We start from the raw sequence: 24,605 nt of genomic DNA, 5'->3' as shown, positions 1-24,605 counted from the left end.
TCTATATATATATATATTGATTATACTGTTTGGACCAACAATTATTGAAATCCATCACCATCGCAGCAGGTAGCGCCACGGCGGCAGTTTTTACTCCAATAGCTCAACTGCGCGGATTGCGTATAGTTTATTAGTGGTTTTGGCAGCCCTTTCTTACTGTTGTGATGACGTTTCTCTTCCGTTCTTTTCTTTGTTCTTTCTTCGCTGGTGTGTCATTCCGTTCGTCCCGTTTCGTTTTGTTCGCTGCAACAGCATCGGCATCGCAGAGCACGGCAGCAGTGCAGGGTTGCCACATGCACAGATTATTCTGGGTTTAACAGATATTTGAAAGAAATCGCCTGTACAGAATCTGTATGCATAGAATACAGATTTTCGCCAAATTACACAGATTAAACAGATTTTTGAGCTTTTACATGAGAGTGAAAGAGACGGAAATAGTCAGCAATATGACTCTCTATCTCTTTCACTCTCATTGTTTTGCATTGGACAGATTTTTGCACAGATATTTTTCCTCGCCGTACAGATTGTCAGATTTTTCCAACAAAAAACACAGAATTATATGTGGCATCCCTGCAGCAGTGCCAGAAGCAAACGGGTCGGGTTCAAGAATGAAAAGTTGTTCACGGATCGCCATCTTCGCATTTTTGTTCGGTTGTGTACGGTGCAAGTTAATCGTTTCTTGTTAATTGTTTTGTTCTGAATTGGTCAATCAGAATAAGTATTTTAAATTCGGGCTTTTGTTTTCTGTACCAGTGCCGAAAACAGGTCCTGTGCAAAGTAATTCCTGTAATTTGAAAGTGTCAGAAAAAATTCCAATCCGGGAGTTGCTCCGTAAGAAAAATTAGCCAGTGCCTGTTTTGTGGTTCAATAAAATTTAATGTTTTTGTTCAAAAAAATGTTCAGTTCGCTTGCATTGTTTGTTTAGTTTGAATTGAAACGCAACTTAAAACACTTTAGCAGAATTAAAAGAACGAAGTGTACAATTACTTGAACTGAATACATACAAGTACGCAGCAGAAAAAATTGAAAGTACACAGATAACAGCACATCGACGACCAGAATCAGCGCAGCATCTGCAACAGCCGTCAGCCAGATGGCGACGAACAAGGAGGTTTACCAGGAAGGTTGGCTGATCAAATCGCCTCCGACGAAGCGAATCTGGCGAGCGGTGAGTCACTTATTTTTCCTCCAACTTATTCTCCCAGATTGCATTATGCTATAAGGTGGGAATATGCTGATGCTGTAGCTGTAGATATTCGCTCATTGCTGGGAAAATATTTCGTCTGTCTGGTCGACACTGTTTGCCCGGTTTACCCTGGAACAAAATCTACGTTTCAATCAATCTATAAAAAGAGGCTTGAAATATGATATCGGATCGGTAGAATGAATCACCTGTTGGGTTATTTAAACGCTCATCGCTTTATGCCCAGTCGCTTAAAAAACTGTAGCACTAGTAGAATGGGTGGTGCAAGCAAACAGAATACCGTTTCTGGCCATTCTGTGATTAATTGCATATACAACAGAGCGTTGATGTTTGGATAGATGGTGTCATGTTTAATGTCTAGCTAAACGTTTGGTGTATAACAAAACTGACTTACTAAAAATATACCAAAAATAGCTGCTATACTAAACAATTTTCTCAGTTGGGATCCTACTACTGCGGGAATTGGTTTTCAGTTGTGAGCTTAACAGTCGTCTCAAATGGATAAATAATTACGTTGCGTAGAAGGGCATTCGTAACTATAAGTGAGTAGGTCAAGAGAAACTTGATCCGAGGACCGAAGTAAATGTTTGTGAAAAATCACCAGCGATACTTTCCAGAAGTGTTTCAACTCTGTTCAACTTCATTCTTAAACTATACATGCAATCCATTTAAGTACAGAACAATTTCGTCCTTATCTATAGCTCCTCATTGCACGATCCGCACAAACATAAATCGAGAGTGTGTAGAAACAACAGCCATGACTTCAGTCCTTTTATTGATATTGGCACCGGCAATACATAAAATTGATGGTACAGTCGTAAAACACTAACAACATGCGACAAAGTAATTCATATTTCCGTGAAAAAGCGTTTGCAAAAAGTTCAACTGGAAAATATGTTCGAATTCCTCTAACAACATGTTCAACCAATGGTTAATAAGAAATAGGTGAATCATTTCAATGAAAAATGTATAGAAACAAACAATTTAAATTCCAGGACTTTTGCCAAGCACTGGGCTACGGGTAAACTAAAACAATGCATTTTGAAGTCAACAAAACTTCATTCGGCGAGAAAAAGTGCGATAAGAGACACGAATCGTGGCCAACCGACTGACTAGACGGGTTTGATGCTTTCGTTTGCTGGAAAGCGATAAAACATTCTATCAACAAAGCATAAATTTTCAAACACAATGCACTGCATTCGAGAAACATCCGACCGAATTACTGGAGAACAAACTGGAAAGAAAACCGAAAGTGAGTGAGTGCGGTGGTTAGTTTATTATAATCAGACGGCACAGTTCGTTCGTACGATTGCTGCTCGTCACTGTGCCCGGTGACCTTGGTTGGGGCTATTTGCTATTTGTGGAACCGGTCAGTCGTGAACTGCATGCATTAGGTTTGGGTTGGAAGGGACCCGATGGTGGGGTTTGTGCAAAATATTGTCTTGATTACGCTGCCCGTCCGTCCGTCCGTTCGTGTGGAGAAAAATCTTTCTTAGAGATGAGTCACCGAATGGCTTGCCAATGAATGAGATTGTGTGTTCAGTATCCAATTTAACGGGCTCAGCAGACCACACTGAGCTCAAGTTACTTGTTGTTACTACAAAACTTCAAGGGCTTCGAATGAAATAAAAAGCATAAATACACTTTTCGAGCTGTGGCAGTCAGTCCCCTCCAACTGCCCAACTTCGTAGTTCACTCTCTGATCGCAAGCAAGCGATTTTGTTTCGATCGCTTTGATTTCTCCCCTCTATAAAATCGACACTGCACTCTCGCGTGTTTGCTGGCGTGAAGGCTTTTAAAATACATTCCATTCGTAAGCAGAAAATGTGAAGTTGCAATCAGCTGGTTTTGTTAGCGGTTCAAAGCTACCTCGGCAAGCCACCTTCGATAGCTCAGTTGGTAGAGCGGTGGACTGTAGTTGAAAATCGGTACCTGAGCATTTGATGCCCATAGCCGAGCGATTGGCAGTAATCCATAGGTCACTGGTTCAAATCCGGTTCGAAGGATTAATCTTTTTTTTATTTTTGCCAATTTTATTGCACAAATTCCGATGGTCCTTTTTTCTATTATCAATGATTAACGTTTGCAATGGTAATAAAGTTTTCTTGTATTAAACTCGGTGGTTCGTCTTCACTCATTCAGTTCAGTTATTTCAGCGAGGTTTACATCAATCCATTGCACAGGATTAGAAGTACGTTAGATGCTATTAGCTATATAAAATACTAATCAAGATTTCATATCCAGTAATGATTTTAGACAGTGGTCGCGTGTTCTTGCCAAAAAATAGCCCGATCCATCTTACGACGGCGTTCGACCGTATCGATACCGAGTAGATAATCAGAATATGGCGGCAGGTAAAAAAAGGCATCACACCAAAGAAGTTCTAGTAGTGAAAGTCACATCCTCTGCATACTGGACAAATCTTCTGTATACGAAATTGCAGTTTCCAGAGTAAACCAGGGGGCAATAGAGAGCTTTCACTCAGTATGGATCCTTTTTTTCCTGTCGGGTTTTTTTTATCAGTTCGACCATGCACCAGACCACCATCAGGAAGAATGGCCTGACCAATAGCAATGGTCCAGCACGGTGCAATGCTTCGAATGCAGTGGAATACTACACTGAGCGTTAGCCTTCAAATATCATTAGGTTCTAAGTGTATTCCCGTGCTTTTAACTTCCCTTTTGAAGCCAGGATCTAATCTAATCTAATCTCATACTAACGCAGCCAATTCTTTAAAACATCCGGGAAAATGACGATTACCTACCGTATGTTCCGCATTCTCGCATTATCTGCCGTAGCTGATCTCGATCGACTGTATCGTATGGTGCCTTGAAATTAATATAGAGCCCAAGTGGTGTTGGTGCCGCATATTCCGGCCATGTGTCTAATGGTCTGCCGGCGCCGGGAGGCGGGTCTCACCGGTGGCTTTGTTGGTCTTCAGCAACACAATTTCTCGTTTGACTTCTTCAGGTGCTGGGACATTACTATCTACCATGGGCACTCCTAGGGTAACTTTCGTTTCGCCTCTTTGTGCAACTTCGCCATTAAGGTGTTCATCGAAGAACTGCTTCCAACTGTCGACCACCTCGCGTTCGTTTGTGATTAAATCCTCTCCCTGTCCAGGTCAGCTTTCGGTGTGTAGTGCTTACGAGATTGGTTCGTCTTCTCGTAAAATTTGCGCGTGTCTTATTTTACTTGCTTTAGTGGCAACGGTCCGATTCTGCTCCGAACGAATTATGGTCCTCCAGTACCGTCGGTCCTGGGCTGCCGTTCTCCAATCCCCACGAACACCAACTGAACGTGCATCGTCTTCGATAGCACACACCCACCGGGTGCGTGGTCTGCCTCGGAGTCTACGGCCTCTTCCTGGTTCTCTGCTGAAAATAGTTTTGGCTACTCTTTCGTCGGGCATTCTGGTCACGTGTCCGGCCCACCGCAGCCTGACACATTTCACTGCCTTCACTATATCAGCAAATTTGTATACTTCGTACAGCTCGTGATTCATGCGCCTGCGCCACACTCCATTTTCCATTTTGCCACTAAGTCTAGATCGCAGAATTTTACGCTCAAACACCCCAAGCACTCGCCGATCAGCTTCCTTTAGCGTCCATGATTCGTGTCCGTAAAGGGCCACCGGGAGGATTAGTGTTCTGTAGAGCGCCAGTTTTGTGCGAATTTGCAAACTACGGGACTTCAGCTGGCTACGTAGTCCGTAGAAAGCCCGATTCGCGGCTGCAATTCGTCGTTTCACTTCGCGGCTTACATCGTTGTCACATGTCACGAGTGTACCAAGGTATAAAAATTCCTCCACTACTTCATATCGTTCCCCATCTAACTCCACCTCGGCACCAATACCACTTGGGCTCCCACGTTTCCTACCAGCAACCATGTACATACTTCGTTTTGGCGGTGTTAATGGTAAGTCCCAATCTCGCCGCTTCCCTTTTAAAAGGCCTGAAGTCCTCTTCCACTGCTCTGCGATTGATTCCGATGTTATCGACGTCATCCGCAAAACCAAGAAGCATGTGAGATTTCGTGATGATAGTTCCTTTCCACGTTTGCCCTTCGTAATGCACCTTTCAAAGCAATGTTGAAATTTGCGCGTGTCATTAGCTCGAAATAGTTGTTCTAATAAATTCTTCACTATCTCTGCCTTCCTTTTTGCATTTTGTACTCTTCAGGATTGTGCTCAACTGGTTCCTTGCTCGTCGGTATTTGGCCCTAGTGGTAATGCTCAGATAATTTTCCCAAGTAATTTTTTTTCATTCCTTCGATTGTTGAAATTCCCCATCAAACCAATAATTTTGTATTATCCGGGGCTGTTCACCTTGTGGCGCCTATTCGCTTCTGGTATACAGTTGACCGTTTTGAGTGCACATATATTGTTACCAGGTGATGGCACTTGGTCGGGGTTCAAGCTGTTCGAGCAGCACCCGGTCGCCATCTGCGAAATTTAGCAATCTGCAGTTCCAAGTATCGAGCATCCATTCGTCGTCCTTGTTTTGTCGCCTATGTCGATGTCGAGTAACCCGAACCTTATTTGCTTGAATGTTTGTAATAAGGTGGGATTGGGTAAGCTGCCTTACTACGGCCTCGCTACCAAGTCTCGTGATGGGGCTGTCATCTTATAGTACCAAGACATCACAGTCCCTTCTTCCCTGTTGGCATACGACCTTAGTTTCCACTGGGATTGTTTATCCGATCTCCACTAAAGTTGCATGTATTCCGGCTGGTGCCACGAGGAAGTCGGGATAGGAGTTGCTGGAAAACAGGCTAAGTACCACTATGGGGTTTGTGTTACGCTATGGGGTTTGTGTTGAAGAAGCGTCAGGAGCTGGACACCATTTACATCGACTTCTCTAAGGTTTCCGATAAGATTCCTGGCGTGCTAGTAGTCGAAAAAAGTGAAACGAATGGGTCTACCGGAATGGATATGCAATGGGTTACATACTGGCCGGACTGCTCCTGGGAATGTTCAAGGAACTGAATCCTATTACTTACCTATGCCATCCAGAGTGTCTCAAGGCAGAATTCTGGGACCATTAATTTTCGTGACACTCGTGAACGATACTTGCGATTGTATTAATTCTGAGAAATTGGTATTTGGTGATAACCTGGCCGATGACGCCTCGCCCTGAATTATCTAGCAAATGTCATAAAATGATTATCATGGAATTATGCTAAATGGTTGTTATGCCAAATATCTTAGTTTTTTTCTTTGTTATTCACAAAAAAAGTGAAGTTATGTAGATTCTGTCTAACGTCCGTTATGCCTAACGTCCGTTATGCCTATCGTCCATTATAGTTAAAGTCCGTATGCCTAATTTCGACATCGATAACGACTTTTATTCTGCCTATAATATTTAAAGTGATCACTGGTATGAAGATTCAGATGATGTTGACATAGAAATAAAGTTGCCGTTGATGCTGCTATAGGAATGCAGACTGAACTGGCACGAGGGACTGTTTTGATAAAGATACCAAGATTTTGATGGAAAATTCAGTTGAAATGTCACTTTCAACCACATTGTAACTATTTTTATAAATTCTACCACTGTTAAATGGTTGGATAACGCGTAAAACAGACCCCATTGTGGTCCCTAGCCTCTTATCTAGCAACTCCTACCCCTACCTCCACGTGGTACCAGCTGGAATACGAGCAACCTTAGCGGAAACTATGGTCGTTTAATATTTTTGAAACGATGGTTCTACAATTGATGAAGGGTAGTCGAACCAAGCTGTAATCTGACTCATACACCTTCCAGCATTGGACAAAAGGTAGGAGTCAAAATGACTACTTGTCAAGCATAGCGACCAATACCCCCCCCTTCCTTTTCGCCCTTCCCCTCCTTCACCAAACAAATTTTCATTTCTTTCCCCTACCGTCCCTTCATCAATTGTAGAACCATCGTTTCAAAAATATTAATATATATGTATGATCGCATTTCAAGGTCAAGACTAAAAACTTGAGATTAGTCTATGGTCGTTTACCAACAGGGGAGGAGGCACAGTGTCTCTCGACACTGCAAGATGGCAGCCTCATCACGAGACTCGATAGAGTCAAGAAATATCTTCTCGGAATATTCGGCATGAACCAAGGCGACGAAATAAGGACATGCAATGGAGACTTGGTACCTGGAACTGCAGATCGCTAAATTTCGTTGGTGGCGACAGGGTGCTGCTCGATCAGCTAGAACCCCGGAAGTTTGGCATCGTGGCACTGCAGGAGATCTGTCGCAAAGGCGAGAAGGTGTGGAGGATCCGTGGCGGCAGAGCCCGATTTTTCCAGAGTGGTGGAGCGACCAACGAGCTAGGACCGTGCTTCGTAGTGTTGGGCAAAATGCAGTATCGCGCAATGGACTGGAAAGCGATCAACGAGAGGATGTGCGTGTTGAGGATAAAAGGCCGTTTCTTCAATTACACCATCATAAACGGGCATTGCCCACACGAAGGTAGACCCGACGACGAGAAGGAAGTGTTCTATGCGCAGCTGGAGACAACGTACGACAGCTGCTCACCACAGGACATCAAGATCGTCATCGGGGATATGAACGCCCAAATCGGCAGGGAAGCAATGTATAGACAGGTGATCGGGCCACATAGCCTGCACATCGACACGAACGATAACGGCCAGCGATGCATCAATTTTGCGGTTTCCCGAGGCTTGGTGATCAAAAGCACCTTCTTTCCTCACAAAGATATCCACAAGGCCATCTGGAGATCACCTGACCAACGAACCTCGTACCAAATCGACCATATTCTCATCGAGGGCCGGTTTTTCTCGAACATCACCAACGTACGCTCCCTACGGAGTGCGGATATTGACTCGGACCACTACCTAGTAGCAGTACATGTGCGCTCAAAACTATCGACGGTTTATATCTCGCGCAAAGTCGCCCTCTTCGGCTAAACATTTGGCAACTAGACAACCTGCGAACTACCGAAAACTACGCGCGCGTACTGGATGAAGCTCTGCCTTCCTCTGTGGAGCTAGATGCTTCGACCCTCGAAAACGGATGCAGTAGGATGCGCTCGGCCGTCAACGAGGCTGCAACCGCGGTGCTAGGTGTGGAAAGCTCGAGTGCACGAAATGATTGGTTTGATGGGGAATGCCAAGAAGCGATAGAGAGGAACAAAAGAGCTTGGGAAAACTATTTGAGCATATCCACGAGAGAGAATTTGGCCAACTATCGACGAGCGAGGAATGAGTTGACCACGATCCTGCGAAGGAATAAGCGCCAGAAGGAGGACAGATATCGTGAGGAGCTTGAACAACTACTCCGGGCTAATGATACCCGCAAGTTTTATGAGAAGGTGAACCAAACTCGCAAGGCCCACACACACAAATCCTGACATGTGTAGGAACGAGGGAGGGAATCTAATCACAAACGAGCGCGAGGTGGTCGACAGGTGGAAGTAGTTCTTCGATGAACACCTCAACGGCGATATAGCAGCAGGAGGCGCAATGGAAGTTAACATCGGAGTACCTACATACGACAACAGCGTACCGGCTCCCGATCTCGAAAAGATCCGACGAGAAATCGGTCTGCTGAAGAATAATAGTGCTGCCGGAAAGGACAGACTCCCGGCAGAACTCTTCAAAAATAGCCAAGAACCGCTAGTAACGGCACTTCACTGGCGATTTTCAAGGATTTGGGAAGAATACCGGAGGAGTGGATGGAAGACGTAGTCTGTCCCATCTACAAAAAGGGCGACCGGCTAGATTGCTGTAACTACTGCGGCATTACGCTGGTCAACGCCACCTACAAGGTGCTCTCCTAGATTTTGATGCGTCGTCTATCTCAAATAGCAAGAGATTTCGTAGGGCAGTATCAGGCCTTATGGGGGCCCGTGCTACTACGGATTAAATTTTTACTCGCCGACAAATCCTTCAAAAATGTCGAGAGTACAACGTGCCCACGCATCATATTTTCGTGGATTTCAGAGCAGCATACGATACCGTTGAACGCGAACAGCTATGGCAGATAATGCACGAGTACGGTTTTCCGGACAAACTAACGCGGCTGATCAAAGCTACTCTGGAACGAGTGATGTGCTGCGTGCGCGTTTCGGGGACACTCTCAAGCCCTTTCGAATCGCGCAGAGGGTTACGGCAAGGGGATGGACTGTCTTGTATGTTATTCGATTTCGCTATTGAATGTGTGATCCGGCGAGCGGGCATCGAAACGAGAGGAACGATCTTCAGTAAGAGTTGCCAACTCCTAGCCCTTGCAGACGATCTCGACATCATTACTAGAAACCGTGGGACGGCGGAGGTAACCTACGCCAGACTAAAAACGGAGGCTAGGAGGATAGGGTTACAAATTAATGCGTTGAAAACCAAATATATGGTAGGAGGAGGCTCCCGAGAAAGTAACGTTGGCCTCCCACGGACAGTGACTATTGACGGCGATGAACTAGGAGCATACGCTGCCGCACAAAGCTGACGATGTACATAACGTGAATAAGACCGGTAGTCCTCTACGGACTTGAGACAGTAACTTTACTTACGGAAGACATACGTGAACTTGCCGTTTTTGAACGAAAGGTGTTGCGGACTATTTTTGGCGGAGTACAGACGGAAGGCGAAGAGTGTCGGAGACGTATGAATCACGAGCTGTAGGCACTGCTTTGTAGAGATTCCCATCGTACACCTGGCGAAAGTTGCGAGACTACGGTGGGCCGGCCACGATTCAAGGATGCCGGACGACTGTGTAGTGAAATCCGTTATCTTCAAGAACCCCACCGGCACCAGGAATAGAGGGGCTTAACGTGCTAGATGGCTCGACCAGGTAGAAGCCGACTTGCGTGTGTCGAGACGCGCAGCGAATTGGCGACGAGCAGCCCAGGACCGAGTACAATGGAGAGGAATTCTTGATACGGCAAGAGCCACCCCGGCTGAATAAGTAAGTAAGTAAGTTATAAATTTTGTGAAATGGACAATCCGATTTAAAGAAAAGTTTGATTTTGTAACTTTTATACTATTCTTCAAGCAAACCTCAATTTTGGCCACTAGAGAGTTCCTACAATCAAACGTGATTGATTTAGTTGAGGATACGCATATAGAAAGTTTGGATGAAGTTACCATATGATTTTCAAGACAATGATTGACAAAAAGCTTCATAAACATTTTATGTCAGATACCTACCTAACCTGCTGAATAGGTTTATTGTGATGAATTGATAGATGCAAGTCACAAGTACGCACATACGAACCAAATCAAGTACGAATTGTTTTATCTTATTCGTTATAATGAAAAATTAATCACATTATTCCTCAGAATCGTCTAACCAGCCACTGTGATGAGATTATTACCTATTACCCTATTAACTAACGATTGGCGGCTGTCGATATAGAAATTTAAACTTTTTTACCAGAATGTGAGAGGACTTCAAAAAGAATAGAGAGTGGTTATATTTAGTATATTTAGGAATACATTTATAATTTCGATTTTTAATTTGAAAAATAAGGAGGAAAACTACGATAAGTGGTTTCTAAGATTAGTTTTGCTATAAAAAGTGGTCGGTTTGTGCACGTTCTTAGATCGTTAATCATTTCTCTCAGCCTTGGACACTTGTACTCCAACTGCCCCACTTTGTGTTGCAAACGTAAACTGGAACTGAATTGTATCTTCTCTAAACCTTACTTGGCTTTGCATTTGAAGTATACACAAATGTTGCTTTAAGACTCTTTGAATTGCTGAGGTTACAATTCATTTCTATTGTTTGTTTTGTCAAAATAGAACTCAACATGCTGTTTTACGAAAATTTCTTCTAATATCTTTATGATAAAGCTATTGTTTTATTATCCTGGAATCAGGCAGTAAGTTGACAATACTAAATCAAAAGTCGGGTAATGAGTTCAACAATTTATTTCAAATTTGATGGATTCCCACCATAATCGAAAATATTAATTTTTTTTATTAAATCCCGTGTAATAGATATCGATACGGCGCTGCAACAAACCCTGAACTTGGGGTCACTTATTGCGCTATAGTAAAACAAGTATTATATTGCTAAGTATTGTATTGAAATTGGTGATAAACCACCTACAACAAGCGGATGTAGCCAAAACCAATCAATATTCCGACGTTCGTTGAAGTTGAAATTTATTTGCCATCTTCGATTTCGTTCGCCCACTCTCTCCTATGGTGCACTCTTCAAATTTATTCGCAGCACGACTCATCGCCCGACGCAGTTCTCGCAAATCAGGTTTTGGGTAAACTTCCATTTGCGGCGCTTCGAGTTTCACGAATAGCAGCAGCTTGCCCCGGGCCGCGGACTCCGGTCAATCGATTGTTATAGGTTACCTATTTATACTAATTTGATATTCATCCACCCGCTACTTGTACATAAACATACCTACGTATGCACGCAGCGTCGCGCTTAACGTAATTAAAACCGTTCCTCTTCCTGTTTGATTTTGCTTCCAGCGATGGCGACGCCGTTGGTTTACGCTGAAGCAGGGCGAGTTGCCTGGGCAGTTTTTTCTCGAATACTACACGGACCGCAAGTGTCGAAAGCTAAAGGGGATAATCGACCTGGATCAGTGTGAGCAGGTTGACGCTGGTATGCGACTGAACAGGCAGAAGGAAAATTACGCTCACATGTTTAACGTGAAAACACCAACAAGAACCTATTATCTGGCAGCCGACACCGAGAAAGACATGCGTGACTGGGTCAGCTGCATCTGTCAGGTTTGCAACCTTCAGGAGACGCAAACCAATGAAGAACGACCGTACTATAACATCGGAGCGATCAATATGGTTGAAAATGTACCACCGGGCGGTATTGCATCCTCCGTCGAGCAGCAAGATGCTTCTAATGGCACGGAGGTAACACTACTGCACAATCCATCAACCGGTGGCGAAACACAGGAACAAGTTCACCAACAACCGAGGCCACCTACAATGGCAGCATACAACCCGTATGGCACTTACCAGAACGAGGACGTGATGAATTTCAGGGGAACTGACTATACCAATAGGGAAACGATCATTTGCGAGGCGAAACTAAGCCAAAGCCAAACGTTGAGGTAAGTTGATAACGAAAACTAGTTTGCGGTAGCAATAATTTCAACTTTTACAGAAACAATGGAATGGAAAGCAATTTCACTACAGCAACAATCGAACGATCTCAGTCCTTGCGGGGAAAGCCATCCTCGCCGGAAAAAGGTGCATTGAAACAAAGTTTAATAGGTAACCATCATACGCGTACTCAATCGCTGAGTACAGACCACAAAATTGGAACATCAGCAGTGAATGCTGGCAAGAAAATTCCTGAAAATTTGAAGCTAAATGATCGCCCTCTTGGTTACCGAAACGGTTCGGAGCAACCTTCACCGGTGTTGAGCACTTCCTCTGGACCGTACATTCCAATTAGTGAATGTTTTTCCGGCAGTCCATTCCCACTTACCCCCTTGAATTCCTTGGATCCGCGGTTCTACGATACACCTCGTAGTCACACCAACATTGGGTTTAATCTCATCAATAACGAGCAACCATATTCGCCAAAACGAAACAACTTAAGTGGAACAGCTCAACCAAATAGCACAACATGTGCGAAAGCGCCTTGCAGTGGCAAATCCAGCCCATCGGATTCGGAAAGTGTCTTCACGGACGACGAATGGACTGCACCTGGTGGCGGTGGGGAACCGGGAACGAGGGATCGCTCCACTAGACCGTCGGATAGTTCCATCGAGAATGACGTTATCGGCTGGACGTACGTTCAGCGTTTTGCCAAAGTTTCACAGGACGACCAAAAAGAAGCGGCCGTCTCGCCGGATGTCGCCCCGCCGAGGCCACCGAAACGTTCGAGTTTGATTTTGGACTGCATCGAAAAGTGAGTGCTTATAGCTTCTGCCTAATAGTATGAAAGAAAGAAAATTTCATTCCTTGTTTTCAGACATAAGGATATTCAATCCTCTGACACTGAGAATGCATCTCCTGCAATAGGACCAAAGGACGAAAGCTCGGTAATACAAAAAGAGTGTTTGTTCTGCTTTAATAAATATCTCAAAATTTTAATCTGCAGTGCGTCGAACAGTGCTACGACATTCCGCGATCCCATCAACCGAGTCAGTATACCGGCAGCAGTATGCATCTGTCGGATGCCGAGCTACTCTCGCCACTGAATCAGTGCGATCTGGTCGCTTCCAGTACACCGAATTTGACTAGTGAACAGCACAATCAGCACGGTACCCTTGGACGTATTAGACCGCATTGCTACAGCAATGCCGCTCCTCAGCGGGTCGAAGGAAATGTTTTCAGATTCGATTTTAGTGAACAGGTGAAATAACGGGGAAAAACTAAAGTTTTCTCATTTTAGTGAATTATAAAACGCTCTTTTTAGGGTGATGCTCCAGCAATCAATCGAAATTTGAAACCGAAATCGACAATCGACATAACGAAATCGATCGAAAGCCTTTCGCACGGTGTGAAACACGTTGGCCTTAATACTCCGGCAACCCCAGCGACGCTGAAAAATGCCCCACCCAATGTGGACCGCACTAGGAAGCCTACAACCCCTCAGGTAAGTGGGTTCCACTTTAGATGTGTTTCGGCAATCAAGAACCGATTCAACGACAATTGTTTGCATACTTTCAGATGAGCACTAATTCTATGCGGCGTAAGGGTGGACCGGTGTCGTTAAATATTTCCAGCCACAGTGAAAACGTGTACGGGAATACGCAAGAGAATAGCCAACAACAGGTACTGTTAAAAGTTAAAGCCTAAACATACAAATCGTATAACGTTCGTTCAATTTTAGTTGATCTCCGGAATTTCTCCTCGAACACCTGGCAGGAACGAAGACCGTCTGCAGTATCTCGATCTTGACCATTCCGAAAGCCCAAATAAATCTCAAACTGCAATTTCGCCAGCGGCGAGAGGCACATCCGGATCATTATCCATTAGCCAGCAGCTGGGAAATAGCAGTTCCAGTACATCGGCGAACGTGAGCGGAAGCAGCCTCGCCCCGATGTCCGTGGCTCGTACCCCGTACACTACGGTAGACTTCGTCAAAACGGATGCCTTCAACCGCATTCGGGCCGATACGGAATTGAGCAGAAATCAGCCACGTTTGAAAGATCAATCCTAAAATGGGGGCAGCATGATATTCATAAAAGCTACAAATATTCTTTATCAATTTGCATGTTTCAGAAGACTAAAACCATATTATCAGACTTTATGGAAATAACCACTCAAAAAGTGCAATTATCTGTAATGCCTTATTGCGCAAAAAAATCCAATCGCAAAAAAAAACAAGACGATTTTATTAGAACTGTGATCACATGGCACAAGAAGTTAGTTTGCTAGTAAAACGGAAACATAGGTAATACCTAGGAGTTACGCACAATTGTCGCGTCGAACCCAACCAGCGGCGAAAGATTTGCGCTTTTGTTTTCCAAACACATACATCCAGAGAATGTAACAAGTTCAATTTTAACGGAAACCTACAATCAATGCATTTAACAATTTTTAACCGTACAACAAAAATTCCAATCGGTGTTAGATAGTTTTTTACTATAGTTTACTCGATTTTTAACAGTTAGAAACACAGTGGCTGGGGTTTTTATTGTTCTACTATTATTATTACTTTTAACGAATGCTTCCCAAAGTTAACGCCGTTGTTAGCTGCTTAGAAACACATCAGTATCTGATTTTTTTTCGAATATCTTTTATGTTAGGAATCATTTAGGGCATTCATTATATACTCCGCTGGCTTTTATAATGTATTGAATAAAGTTACGGTTTCAATAGCATGTATGCGTGTTTTATTGACCATTGTGTACCTCATCAAGAACTCTGAAGTTTTCGAGAATGACGGCAGCAGCGCTGGTCCTCGCTGTGTCAAAGATTACCTTTCATGAAGGCCGCGAACATTGTTCCAATGAACAGAAGTGATTCTATGAAGAGAAGGGCATTCAAATCGAGCCGACGGCAGCTTACACACTACAACAGAACGGGATAGTAAAAAGATTGAATCGAACATTATATGAAAAGGTTCGCACAATGCTGGTTAAAACAAAGACCACAGCATCCAAGTAGGGTGAAGCGGTTTTTGCTGCAGTGCACCTAGTGAACAGGAGCCCAACTCGTTCTGTTGCTGATGAGGCTTTCCTCTAAGGAGACCTTCAAGAGAACGTGTCACTGGTTACTACTGATGGTGTTGTTGTTCCGTCCAATACGGTGGGCAAGCACAACAAATTTCCATACGGAATAAAGGAGAGTCCTCGCTGTTGGAACAACAAGCTAAACGAAGCTGTCTTGACGAAAGGATTCTTACACTTCAAGCACGACTATTGACTGTATACTCTGTCTACCAAGAAAGGAAATTTCTCTGGAGGGGGCCTAGGAGGTGCCTACCGGGTCTCATGGGAGCCAGATTTTTACCATCCGGCGGATCTTGCAGGTATGTCGGGAGTATAACGTGCCCACGCATCACATCTTTATTGATTTCAAAGCAGCATACGATACAGTCGAGACCAGCTATGGCAGATAATGCACGAACACGGATAAACTGACTACATTGGATCGAGTGATGTGTTTCGTGCTCATCTCGGGCACACTTACGAGTTTCTTTGTTACGCGGCGAAGGTTAAGAAGTGACGGTAACCGTTGACGGCGACGTCAGTGGTAGATGAGTGTTCGTGTATTTGGTATCCGCGCTGTTGACCGCGGACAACAACATTAATGAGTAGATCAAGCGGTGAATTCAAGCGGGAAATCGGGCCCAGCTCTTCCTTCGCAAAAGGCTACAATCAAGAAGCACACGCCGCCGTACGAGAAACAGTAGTTTCTTCTGGATTTGAAGCCGTGACTCTGCTCACGGTGGACATATGCACCGTGTTCGAGGGGAAGGTACTGAGGACGACATTTGACTTTATGGCAGCTCTAGGCCCAACGTGCAAGATAGCCCGACCAGGTCGAAAGTGATTTGCGGCTTTTGCGACGACTGGAAAATTGACGACGAGTGGCCTAAGATCGAGTTGAATGGAGACGATTGCTTAAAACAGTATAAGCTAAGGTGGCGACAACTACGCATTTGCGATGCCTAGTGACAACAAAAATACATCTACGCAGTGGGAACTTATATTGTACTGAATATTTTCCGGCTTTTGATTTCAAATAGGGAGAATTTCTGGAGGTGGCCTGCAGAATTCTGGAGGGGGGCCGATCCCGCACGTACCGCTCTAGCTACTCCAATGGTATTTAGAGACCATTTAGATTTGAATTTAGGTAGTAGTGAGGATTCCAGACGGACGAAGAGTATTTCAGAACTAACCACGCCAGCGAATAGCGATTTGAGGCAGTATATATCAGAGATACAAAATACGAAGAGGAAACGTGGAAAGGAACGGGACTATCATGACGAAATCTCACATGCTTCTTGGATTTGTGGATGACGCCATCGGCCAACCGTATCAAGTCAAGTCAACCGTAGCGCAATGGAGGAGGTCTTTAGGCCTTTTAAATGGAAAGCATCGGGATTGGGACTTACCATTAACACCGCCAAAACGAAATACATGGTTGCTGGGAGTGGGAGTGTAGTTAAATGCAATTTTGAATTGAGCCATTTACTTTTACTTTACTTTTCGGCGACAATCAGCTTATCGAATCCATGCCGTCCCACATTACTCGGTCTTGGGCTGCCACTCTCCAGTCGCCCCTAACACCCGCTGTTCTAGCATCCTCGTCAACAGCGCTCATCCAACGAGTACGGAGTCTGCCTCGAAGTCGTCGGCCTCTGTCGGGTTCTCTGCTAAATATTGTTTTCGCAGGTCTCTCATCCGGCATCCTTACTACGTGGCCAGCCCAGTGTAGCCTGCGGTATTTTAATCGCTGCACAATGTCCGCATCTTTGTATACTTAGTATATTTCATGCCTGCGCCACAATCCTTCGTCTAATATGCCAACTAATATGTCTAATATGTTCCAACACCCGAAAGGCTGCCACGCTCTCTACCAGCCACCATATACTTTGTTTTGGCAGAATTTATGATAAGCCCTGTCCTTGCAGCTCCTCCTTAAGATGCGTATACGCATGCAATGTTGAACAGCAAATTCGATGGTCCGTCACCTTGCTTCAAATCATCTAACGTCACAAACGAGTCTGATGTCTCACCCGCTATCCTAACGCTTGATTTTGAGACATCACGGGTAGCACGTATCAGCCGTATCTGTCACAGCCCGATTCGTTTAACTGAATCGTACGCCGCCTTGAAGTCTACAAACAAATGGTGAGTCTGCAAGTTAAATTTCTGGAATTTATCGAGGATCTGTCGCAAGGTGAACATTTGGTCCGTCCTGCAGCCCTTTTTGTAAATAGGGCATGTGAGATCTTCCCACCAGTCCGTAGGTAGTTCCTCCTCAGTCCACACCTTTAGTACAACCTGATGAATTGCACAATACAGCTGCTCGCTGCTTTCCTAACCTCGTGCAAATCCACAGCTGTTGTGGATCGACAGCTTGTCCATCATCTTCAATCGTTATCCTGTTTCTAACGCCTAGCCACCTCCGATCTTTCAGTAGTCAGGTTCCTCTCCTTGTCGTTGCACATAACAGGAGTTGGCTCGTTCCGGTTCCTGATTCCGTTGATTAAAGAAGCTTCTCCGCCTCCGCAAGAACGCGATCCCAGTACTGACGTTTCTTACGACGGTGAAGTCTCTTTTCGGCAGCTCTAGCATCTTGGTATCCCTCTGCTCTGGCGTGTCACAGTTGGAGCCAATATGTGACTATTGGCCCGATCCTTCGCATCAGTCACTCGCTAAAACTACCCACTGGAAGTGGCTGCAGCACTGGTACCCAACACTCCCACGTTGTAGTACTGATCGCGTCGTGGATGTTCTCTCATCCATCCAGGTGTGCTTCTGAATGTTCCATCGTGCAAAATGGGTACTACAGATAACCATTCCTCTGGCTGCATCGAAGTTGATTAGCCCCAGGTTATTGTCGTTTGTGGTAGGAGGCTTTCTCTACCAATAATGGGACGAAAGAACTCTTCACGTCCGACCTGCGCCTTTGTATCCTCGATGACCCTCTTTATGTCATGTCTTGGGCACTCTCCATATGTCCTGTCAAGAAGATCATAGAACGCCTCTTTTGCGTCATCGGGTTTGTCGTTCACCGCGCCCTTATGCGATACTTGAATGTCGTGCTCGCAATAGGACCAACTGCGCGGAATTCGCGTTTTCCCGTCTTCGGTCATCGCACATCCTGGATGGCTGCAACCTCGACCTTCAGCTTCTGCAGCTCTCTTGTCAGGATACCCGCGCGAGCCGGTTCAAGTAGAGTGCTGACATTCTAAGTACCAAGTTTCCAATAATCGTTGTCCTTTTTCTTTTGCCTGGATCCATGCCGATTATCCGGTTGTAGTTCCTTTCCTGAATTTCTCCTAGTGAAAGTTTTTTAAGCATACCGCCTTACTGGGGCTGCGATGCCTAGTCTCGCGGACAGGGCTGCTGCCTTGGGTATAACTGGCGAGACACAGCGTTTCATAAGTCAGCAGCCCGCTCCGGGTCAGTCGCTGTTGTATGCCGCCCCTAACCTGGGATACAGCCGCATACCTGGTACGGAAACGGCGATTCACCGTGCAGTGGGATCACCGTCGTGAGCCGCTCCTTTTGCCAACACTCAGCAGATGCCCCCTTCCCTGTCGGTATACGACCTTAGCTTCCACCAAGGTTGCTCGTATTTCGGCTGTTACCACGAGGAGGTAGGGACAGGAGTTGCTGGATAAGAGGCTAATGACCCCTGTGGGGTCTGTTTTATAACTGCAGGAACGTGAGGTTCCGATGTTACGCATTACCCAGCAATTTACCAGCCGAATTGAACTATTTACCATTTCCAAAACCGCTGCTGAAAGAAATAATATTGGATCGAATCTTTTGCCTTTGTTTTCCTGAATTTTTTCATTTTTCGTCGTTTGGTTATTTTGTATTTTCTCTTTAGTTTTTCGTTTTTTTTTGTTTTGCTAAGTGTACACCGTCAAGTTTTTCGACGTTCCTGCCATCTTCTTGTCGTTTTTTGTTTGTTTTAATGTGATTATAATCACTTGAACAGCTTGGGTCATTCGTGGTTTCTGTGGGACTAGAATTTGAACCCGAATCCTCGGCGTAGCAAGCATAGCCTGTCACTGTTTTGCTGACTTTTAATTGTTTCTACAATAGCTTTAACCAAAGACAACATCTATTTACAGTCCTTTCATCGTTTAGTATGGCTTTTTTTGGCATTTTTGTCGCTGTTTGTAACGTTTTTTGGCGTCTGTTAACCGTATTTTTGTCGTCTTTCGACTTTTCGCTTACTTGTCTTCACTTCTTCGTTATATCTTTTCGCAGGCATTTCACTACCTATTCGTCGATTAGTTGCTGTCGTTTCATCATCTTTTCGTCACCTTGCATTATCTGTTCGTCATATTATTGTTGTTTTTTCGGAACCATTCAGGCTTTTTGTATTCTATTTATTGCCTTTTTCGTCATCTCATTGCCATTTCTCTGTTATATTTTTATTGTCTTTTCATGGTCTTTTTGCCATCTTTCCATCGTATTTTTGTTTTAGGACATTTTGCCGCCTTTTCTTCGTTTTCATTGTCATCTTTTTATCATCTTTCGTCCTGTTTGTTGCCAAGACAACAAAAGTGTCTTGTCTTTTTGTTGTCTAGTCGTTGTTCTTTCGTCGTCTTTTTGATAAGGTATATTCACCATCCTTTCGAAGTATTTTTTGCATGTTTTATTGTCTGTTTTTAGTCTCTTTCCAATTTTTTTGTTGTCTTTTTGTCGTATTTTTGCCATCTTTTCATCACAGTTCCATTGACTTTTATTCACATTTTCGTTAACATTCTGCTGTCTTTCGCTGTCTCTTCGTTGTCTTTTCTATTTATTATAGTCATCTTTTCGTCGGTTTCTGACGGGTTAAATGTTCAAGAGTTTTTATTTGTAGCGTAAAAAGAGCAAGAATTCCATCCACTTGATTATAAAGAACAACCTTATTCGCATGATTTTGAAGTTCTATTGTGGTTCTATCGCACTACAGAAATCATATTACGAAACTACCAGCATATGGGAAAAAATAGAAATGTAAATAGCAATAAAGTAGATCTTCCATTTTTAATACACTTCTCATTAAAGAAAAGTATTCTATTCGCTGCTTTTCTCAGAAAGAATACAGTTATGCTTTTCGGGATATTATTCATTGCATGTAGCGTACTCGTACTTTTTGTCACTAAATGAAACTTTCAATCTTTTCCGCAAAGTTTATGAAAATCCGTAGATTTGAGCACTTGGTCCGTAGGTCCGTAGAAAATTCCTATATCCGTAGAACTACGGATAAATCCGTAGATCTGGCATCACTGGCGTGGCAGTCGTCAGTCGAACGTTTTCGGTAGTACATTTTTTGATCATCTGTATACGAGAGACGTGGCCCTTTAAGGCGGAACCGAAATTGGCTAACGTTATTGTGTTAGTGCGACAAACACTGTACTGTATATCTCATGTGTTCGTTAAAAACCAAAACGTTTATTTGAATCTTGCATTAGTATTGGTAATATATGTCAAATAGCGGAGCTTGCAAACATAAACAGCTGATCCGCAGCCAACCGCACTGACTACAAACATCCCGGAAAAGGATTTGTTTTCTTTATCAAGGCATTTTGATTCAATCAAAATTAACAGCAGCAACTGAATAATGCGTAGGATCACTAGGATGTTTAATTAATCCGCGTGCATTGCGTTTGCGTTTTGTTTGTTTATTTCACTCTAAGCTCATCGATGCGGCGAAAGTTGAAAGCTCTTTAAAAGCTCATTGATGTGACGAAAGTTTCATACTGTGTTGCTGCTTTTTCGGAAATCGCTAGTTCAACGAAATATGTGCGCAACCAAATATCTATTAACTAGTTCCAAATTATACATTAGTCACTTTTATGAACACGTAATGAACGATATGATCAGTTAAATTTATTTTCCATTAGCAATTATGTTTTGCTGAGCGTTTATTGATACATAGCAGATCGATAAATTGAATTACAAGTTTTAGAAAATTATATCAGCACTGGAAGCACTGATTACGTGGCGAAGGCGTGCTCTGCCAATACAGATGCATTTTTAAGGCGCAAAACAATACATGCTTCGAATGGTAGCCATTTATCCAGCCATCTTTGAGCCACTTTCGGTTTCCCCTTAATGACCAAATCATCGTCGATGAATTGAAACAGAAAAATGAGAGGTCCTAGTCGGCCTCTTTGAGGTATACCGGAAGTGGCTCGATAGCTGTCGGACCGACAACCTCCAACGGCAACCACCAACTGTCGATCGGTGAGATAGGAGAGTGGAGTTATCACTAACACCAAGTCAATGCAGTTTTGTAATCATCTTATCGAAAGTTGACTTAGAGACAATCCTTAATCTCGTATGGTGGCCAAAAGGAAACGAGATGATAGCGCAGGCCAAGCTAAATAAAGTTGAATGCATGGCACGTTTGTCAGTGACCAGCGCTATGCGCACAACACCAATTGTAGCCAAGGAGGCAATGCTATGCTTGTAGAAAAAAGTTGAACGCGGTCACTACGGTTGCAAAGATGTTGTAACATTCTTGAAGGGTACCAAATTGGCCACCTTAGCGTACTAAGGGAGCACCCCTAGTAATGGCTATGACAACAATTTCTGACTGGATGGAGGCTCGGCCCAAAATACAGGGGTTAGACAAAATGATCGAATTTTTCTAATTTTTGTAAAATATTTCAAAATTTGCAGTAGAAAGTGGACACCGGAGATATTCCGGGTTGTCAGGGGGTATGTCAAAAATTGATTTTTTTCATCGGTTGCATCTCTTTCTGTCATGGTAATTTTATAACATTCATATTTTATCCCAAAACTAGACTTCATTCCGCCGCAGGCTGAAAACCTCTCTAATATAGAATAAAAAAATAGACTTCATTCCCAGTCGATTGGTGAAAATAGGACGGAAATCTGTTGAGAAACAACTAAGCTACGGTCATTTGCGTAAAATCAGTACCAGTAACATCTATTGCTCTGACCATTTTAGGACATGACGCAAAACATATCAATATGAGCATCAAACTTTGAGGTTTTATGAGCCACTGGAAATATTTCAATAAAGGAAACACTTCCACTGGGTAAATGTCCCCTCGTTTTCCAAGCAGGAGTTTATGCAATATTACATCAGTGCCAGGCTATGTCTCAAACGTAAATATTAAAATGTGAAAATCGGTATCTTTAAGAACAGTCAGGCTGCACTACTGGCTCTCAAGTCCACCAAAAGCGCATGTAAATAAGACTGAAGTTTTTGGAGCGTCTTAGTAGAATATGAGACTTGGAAATTAAATAAATTGGATACGTTTTCTTTTTATTTAATTTCCAGACTTGTAGATAAGTTTGGGAGTGCAGCACAACTTCAGGGGAACTTCAAGGGACACTGCGGAATCGAGGGTAATGAGCTTGTTGACAGCATAGCAAGATCAGGATCATCTCTGCAATGTATTGGCTGCGAACTGTTTCTGGCCTCCTCCATTTCCTAAGACTGACTGAATTACTGACCTGGGACAAGCTAAAAATAGCATCCAGTTGGTATTAAGCGCAGGATTGTAGACTAGTTAAACAGTTTATCTACCCTGACCATGCAGTAGCTAAAAAAAACTTTAACGCGCAATGAACTACGCACAGTCACGGGACCCCTCACCGGACACTCTCCCTCGCTTTATCATTTAAAAAGAATCTACAAGGTCTTAACTGACATTTATCGTCTTTGCAACTTGGAACTGGAAAGTTCAACGTAATTGCTTTAGCTCTGTGGAACTCATGTTTCTTCCAGGTAGAGCTATCTATTAACTTCATACTAAGCATGGAAACTCAATCCCCAGAAGGTCACTGGTTTTATAACCATAAGTTGGTGCACAGTCTTACAACAATTCAGGTCTATTTCTTCAATGTGTATGAGCAGTTCGTAAACTGTGTACAGCAATCGGGATAATAATCAAGACTTTGAACCCAGTGCTCTTCTAGCATACAATATAATGCTCAATGTTTGAAACGATTCTTCAATCTAATTTTATTGCTTTAGTCAACAGGTAAAAAGTCACCCCAATGACAGATTGTGCTATATAACTATAGATGCATAACGGTACACACGCATAGGTAACATAAATTAACATAATATACGCTTAAAACTACACTTATTAGTTTGTTGAGATACATTAGAATTAAATACGTTATAACATTTGTTGAAAACACGAGACATGCTACGGATTGGTTGGTGAAGTCCATAATTTGTTCTCGCAGGACCAATGCTGAGGAACGAATGGGAACGAAAATTGCGGCGACGTATGCTGATATCCAAGGAGCTGAGCAGCGCAGAACAATCAAGGTGTCCTTGCAAGAGATCACCAATAAAGCACGCCTTTGCTACATTTCGTCTCTCCTCTAGTAGTTCCAAATTAATAAGCATGCATCGGCTTATATAGCTGAGCAGATTTAATGGAGCCGTCCACCTGAGATGACGTAGAGCGAAGCGGATGAATTTTTGCTGCCTTAAAGGTTAGTTTAGTGTCGATTAGGATTCTCAAGTCTTTGACGGTTGATTCGCGCTTTAACTGTCCACCCTCTAAGGCATAGTTAAAATGGAAAAATGATTGTTTTCGACCAAATGAGATTATCGAGCATTTAGATACGTTAAGTGACATGCGGTTTATTTGACACCATTCTGCGAAAACTTCCAGCTGTTTTTGGAGGAAAAGTGTATCTTGTGGTTGCTTTAAATCGTCAGCATACGAGAGTTTCATGTAATTCAAAATGAAATTGACATCGTTCGTATATAACAAGAATAAAAATGACCCAAGGTGACTCCCTTGTGGAACGCCGCACCAAACTGAGAACGGAGATGAAATATGATCACCAGAATCATTGGCAAATGTTCATTCATGCCCAGTTTTTCAAATTTAGCTATCGCTATTTGATGATTCATAGTATCAAATGCGGCGGATAAGCCTGTGTATACGTCCACTTGATTGCCAGTCTCTATTTGGCGTATTACAATCGACGTGAAGCAGGTTAAGTTGGTTGACGTAGATCGTTTTGGTATAAATCCGGTCAGGCTGGTCATGCGAAATGTAATGTTTGTATCTCTGGACTAGCTCTTGAAGAATAATTAACTCGAACAGTTTAGAAGTGGCACTTAACGCAGCAATGCCTCGATAATTCGATACGATTCGTTTGCAACCTTTTTTAAAAAAAGGAAAAACATATGATTGTGTCCAGCCGTTTGGGAATACGCCTGTAGCTAAGGGTAAGTTAAATACTGTTGCAAGAGGTGTCGGAAGTGTCTCCATGCAGCGTTTCAGAAAGACTGACGAGATACCGTCGGGGCCGTTTTCCTTAGATGACTTTTCCAGCT

At 43.4% G+C, this 24,605-nt stretch overlaps 1 protein-coding gene and 1 non-coding gene across 2 annotated transcripts; both read left to right on the top strand.

The window, feature by feature from the left end:
* Positions 1-628: 628 nt before the first annotated feature.
* On the top strand, positions 629-14,967 carry LOC128734456 (protein daughter of sevenless). The gene is made up of 8 exons (XM_053828666.1): positions 629-1,168; positions 11,637-12,238; positions 12,292-13,044; positions 13,108-13,177; positions 13,237-13,491; positions 13,555-13,734; positions 13,809-13,913; positions 13,972-14,967. The coding sequence occupies exons 1-8, from the start codon at positions 1,094-1,096 to the stop codon at positions 14,299-14,301; spliced, it is 2,370 nt and encodes a 789-aa protein (XP_053684641.1). The 5' UTR covers positions 629-1,093; the 3' UTR covers positions 14,302-14,967.
* Positions 3,086-3,210, top strand: Trnay-gua (transfer RNA tyrosine (anticodon GUA)). Its single transcript has 2 exons — positions 3,086-3,122; positions 3,175-3,210. It is a non-coding gene; the product is annotated as a tRNA-Tyr (tRNA).
* Positions 14,968-24,605: the final 9,638 nt, after the last annotated feature.

The sequence above is a fragment of the Sabethes cyaneus genome, chromosome 2, assembly GCF_943734655.1.
Source record: "Sabethes cyaneus chromosome 2, idSabCyanKW18_F2, whole genome shotgun sequence".
NCBI lineage: Eukaryota > Metazoa > Arthropoda > Insecta > Diptera > Culicidae > Sabethes > Sabethes cyaneus.
This window is presented reverse-complemented; position numbering and strand designations above follow the sequence as displayed.

What these genes read in the sequence shown, in the direction of transcription:
- LOC128734456 (XM_053828666.1), top strand. Translation starts at nt 1,094, where the DNA reads ATGGCGACGAACAAGGAGGTTTACCAGGAAGGTTGGCTGATCAAATCG. An exon ending in CGAAGCGAATCTGGCGAGCG is followed by an intron (nt 1,169 to 11,636) that starts GTGAGTCACTTA and finishes TTTTGCTTCCAG; the next exon opens with CGATGGCGACGCCGTTGGTT. An exon ending in GGAAGCCTACAACCCCTCAG is followed by an intron (nt 13,735 to 13,808) that starts GTAAGTGGGTTC and finishes GCATACTTTCAG; the next exon opens with ATGAGCACTAATTCTATGCG.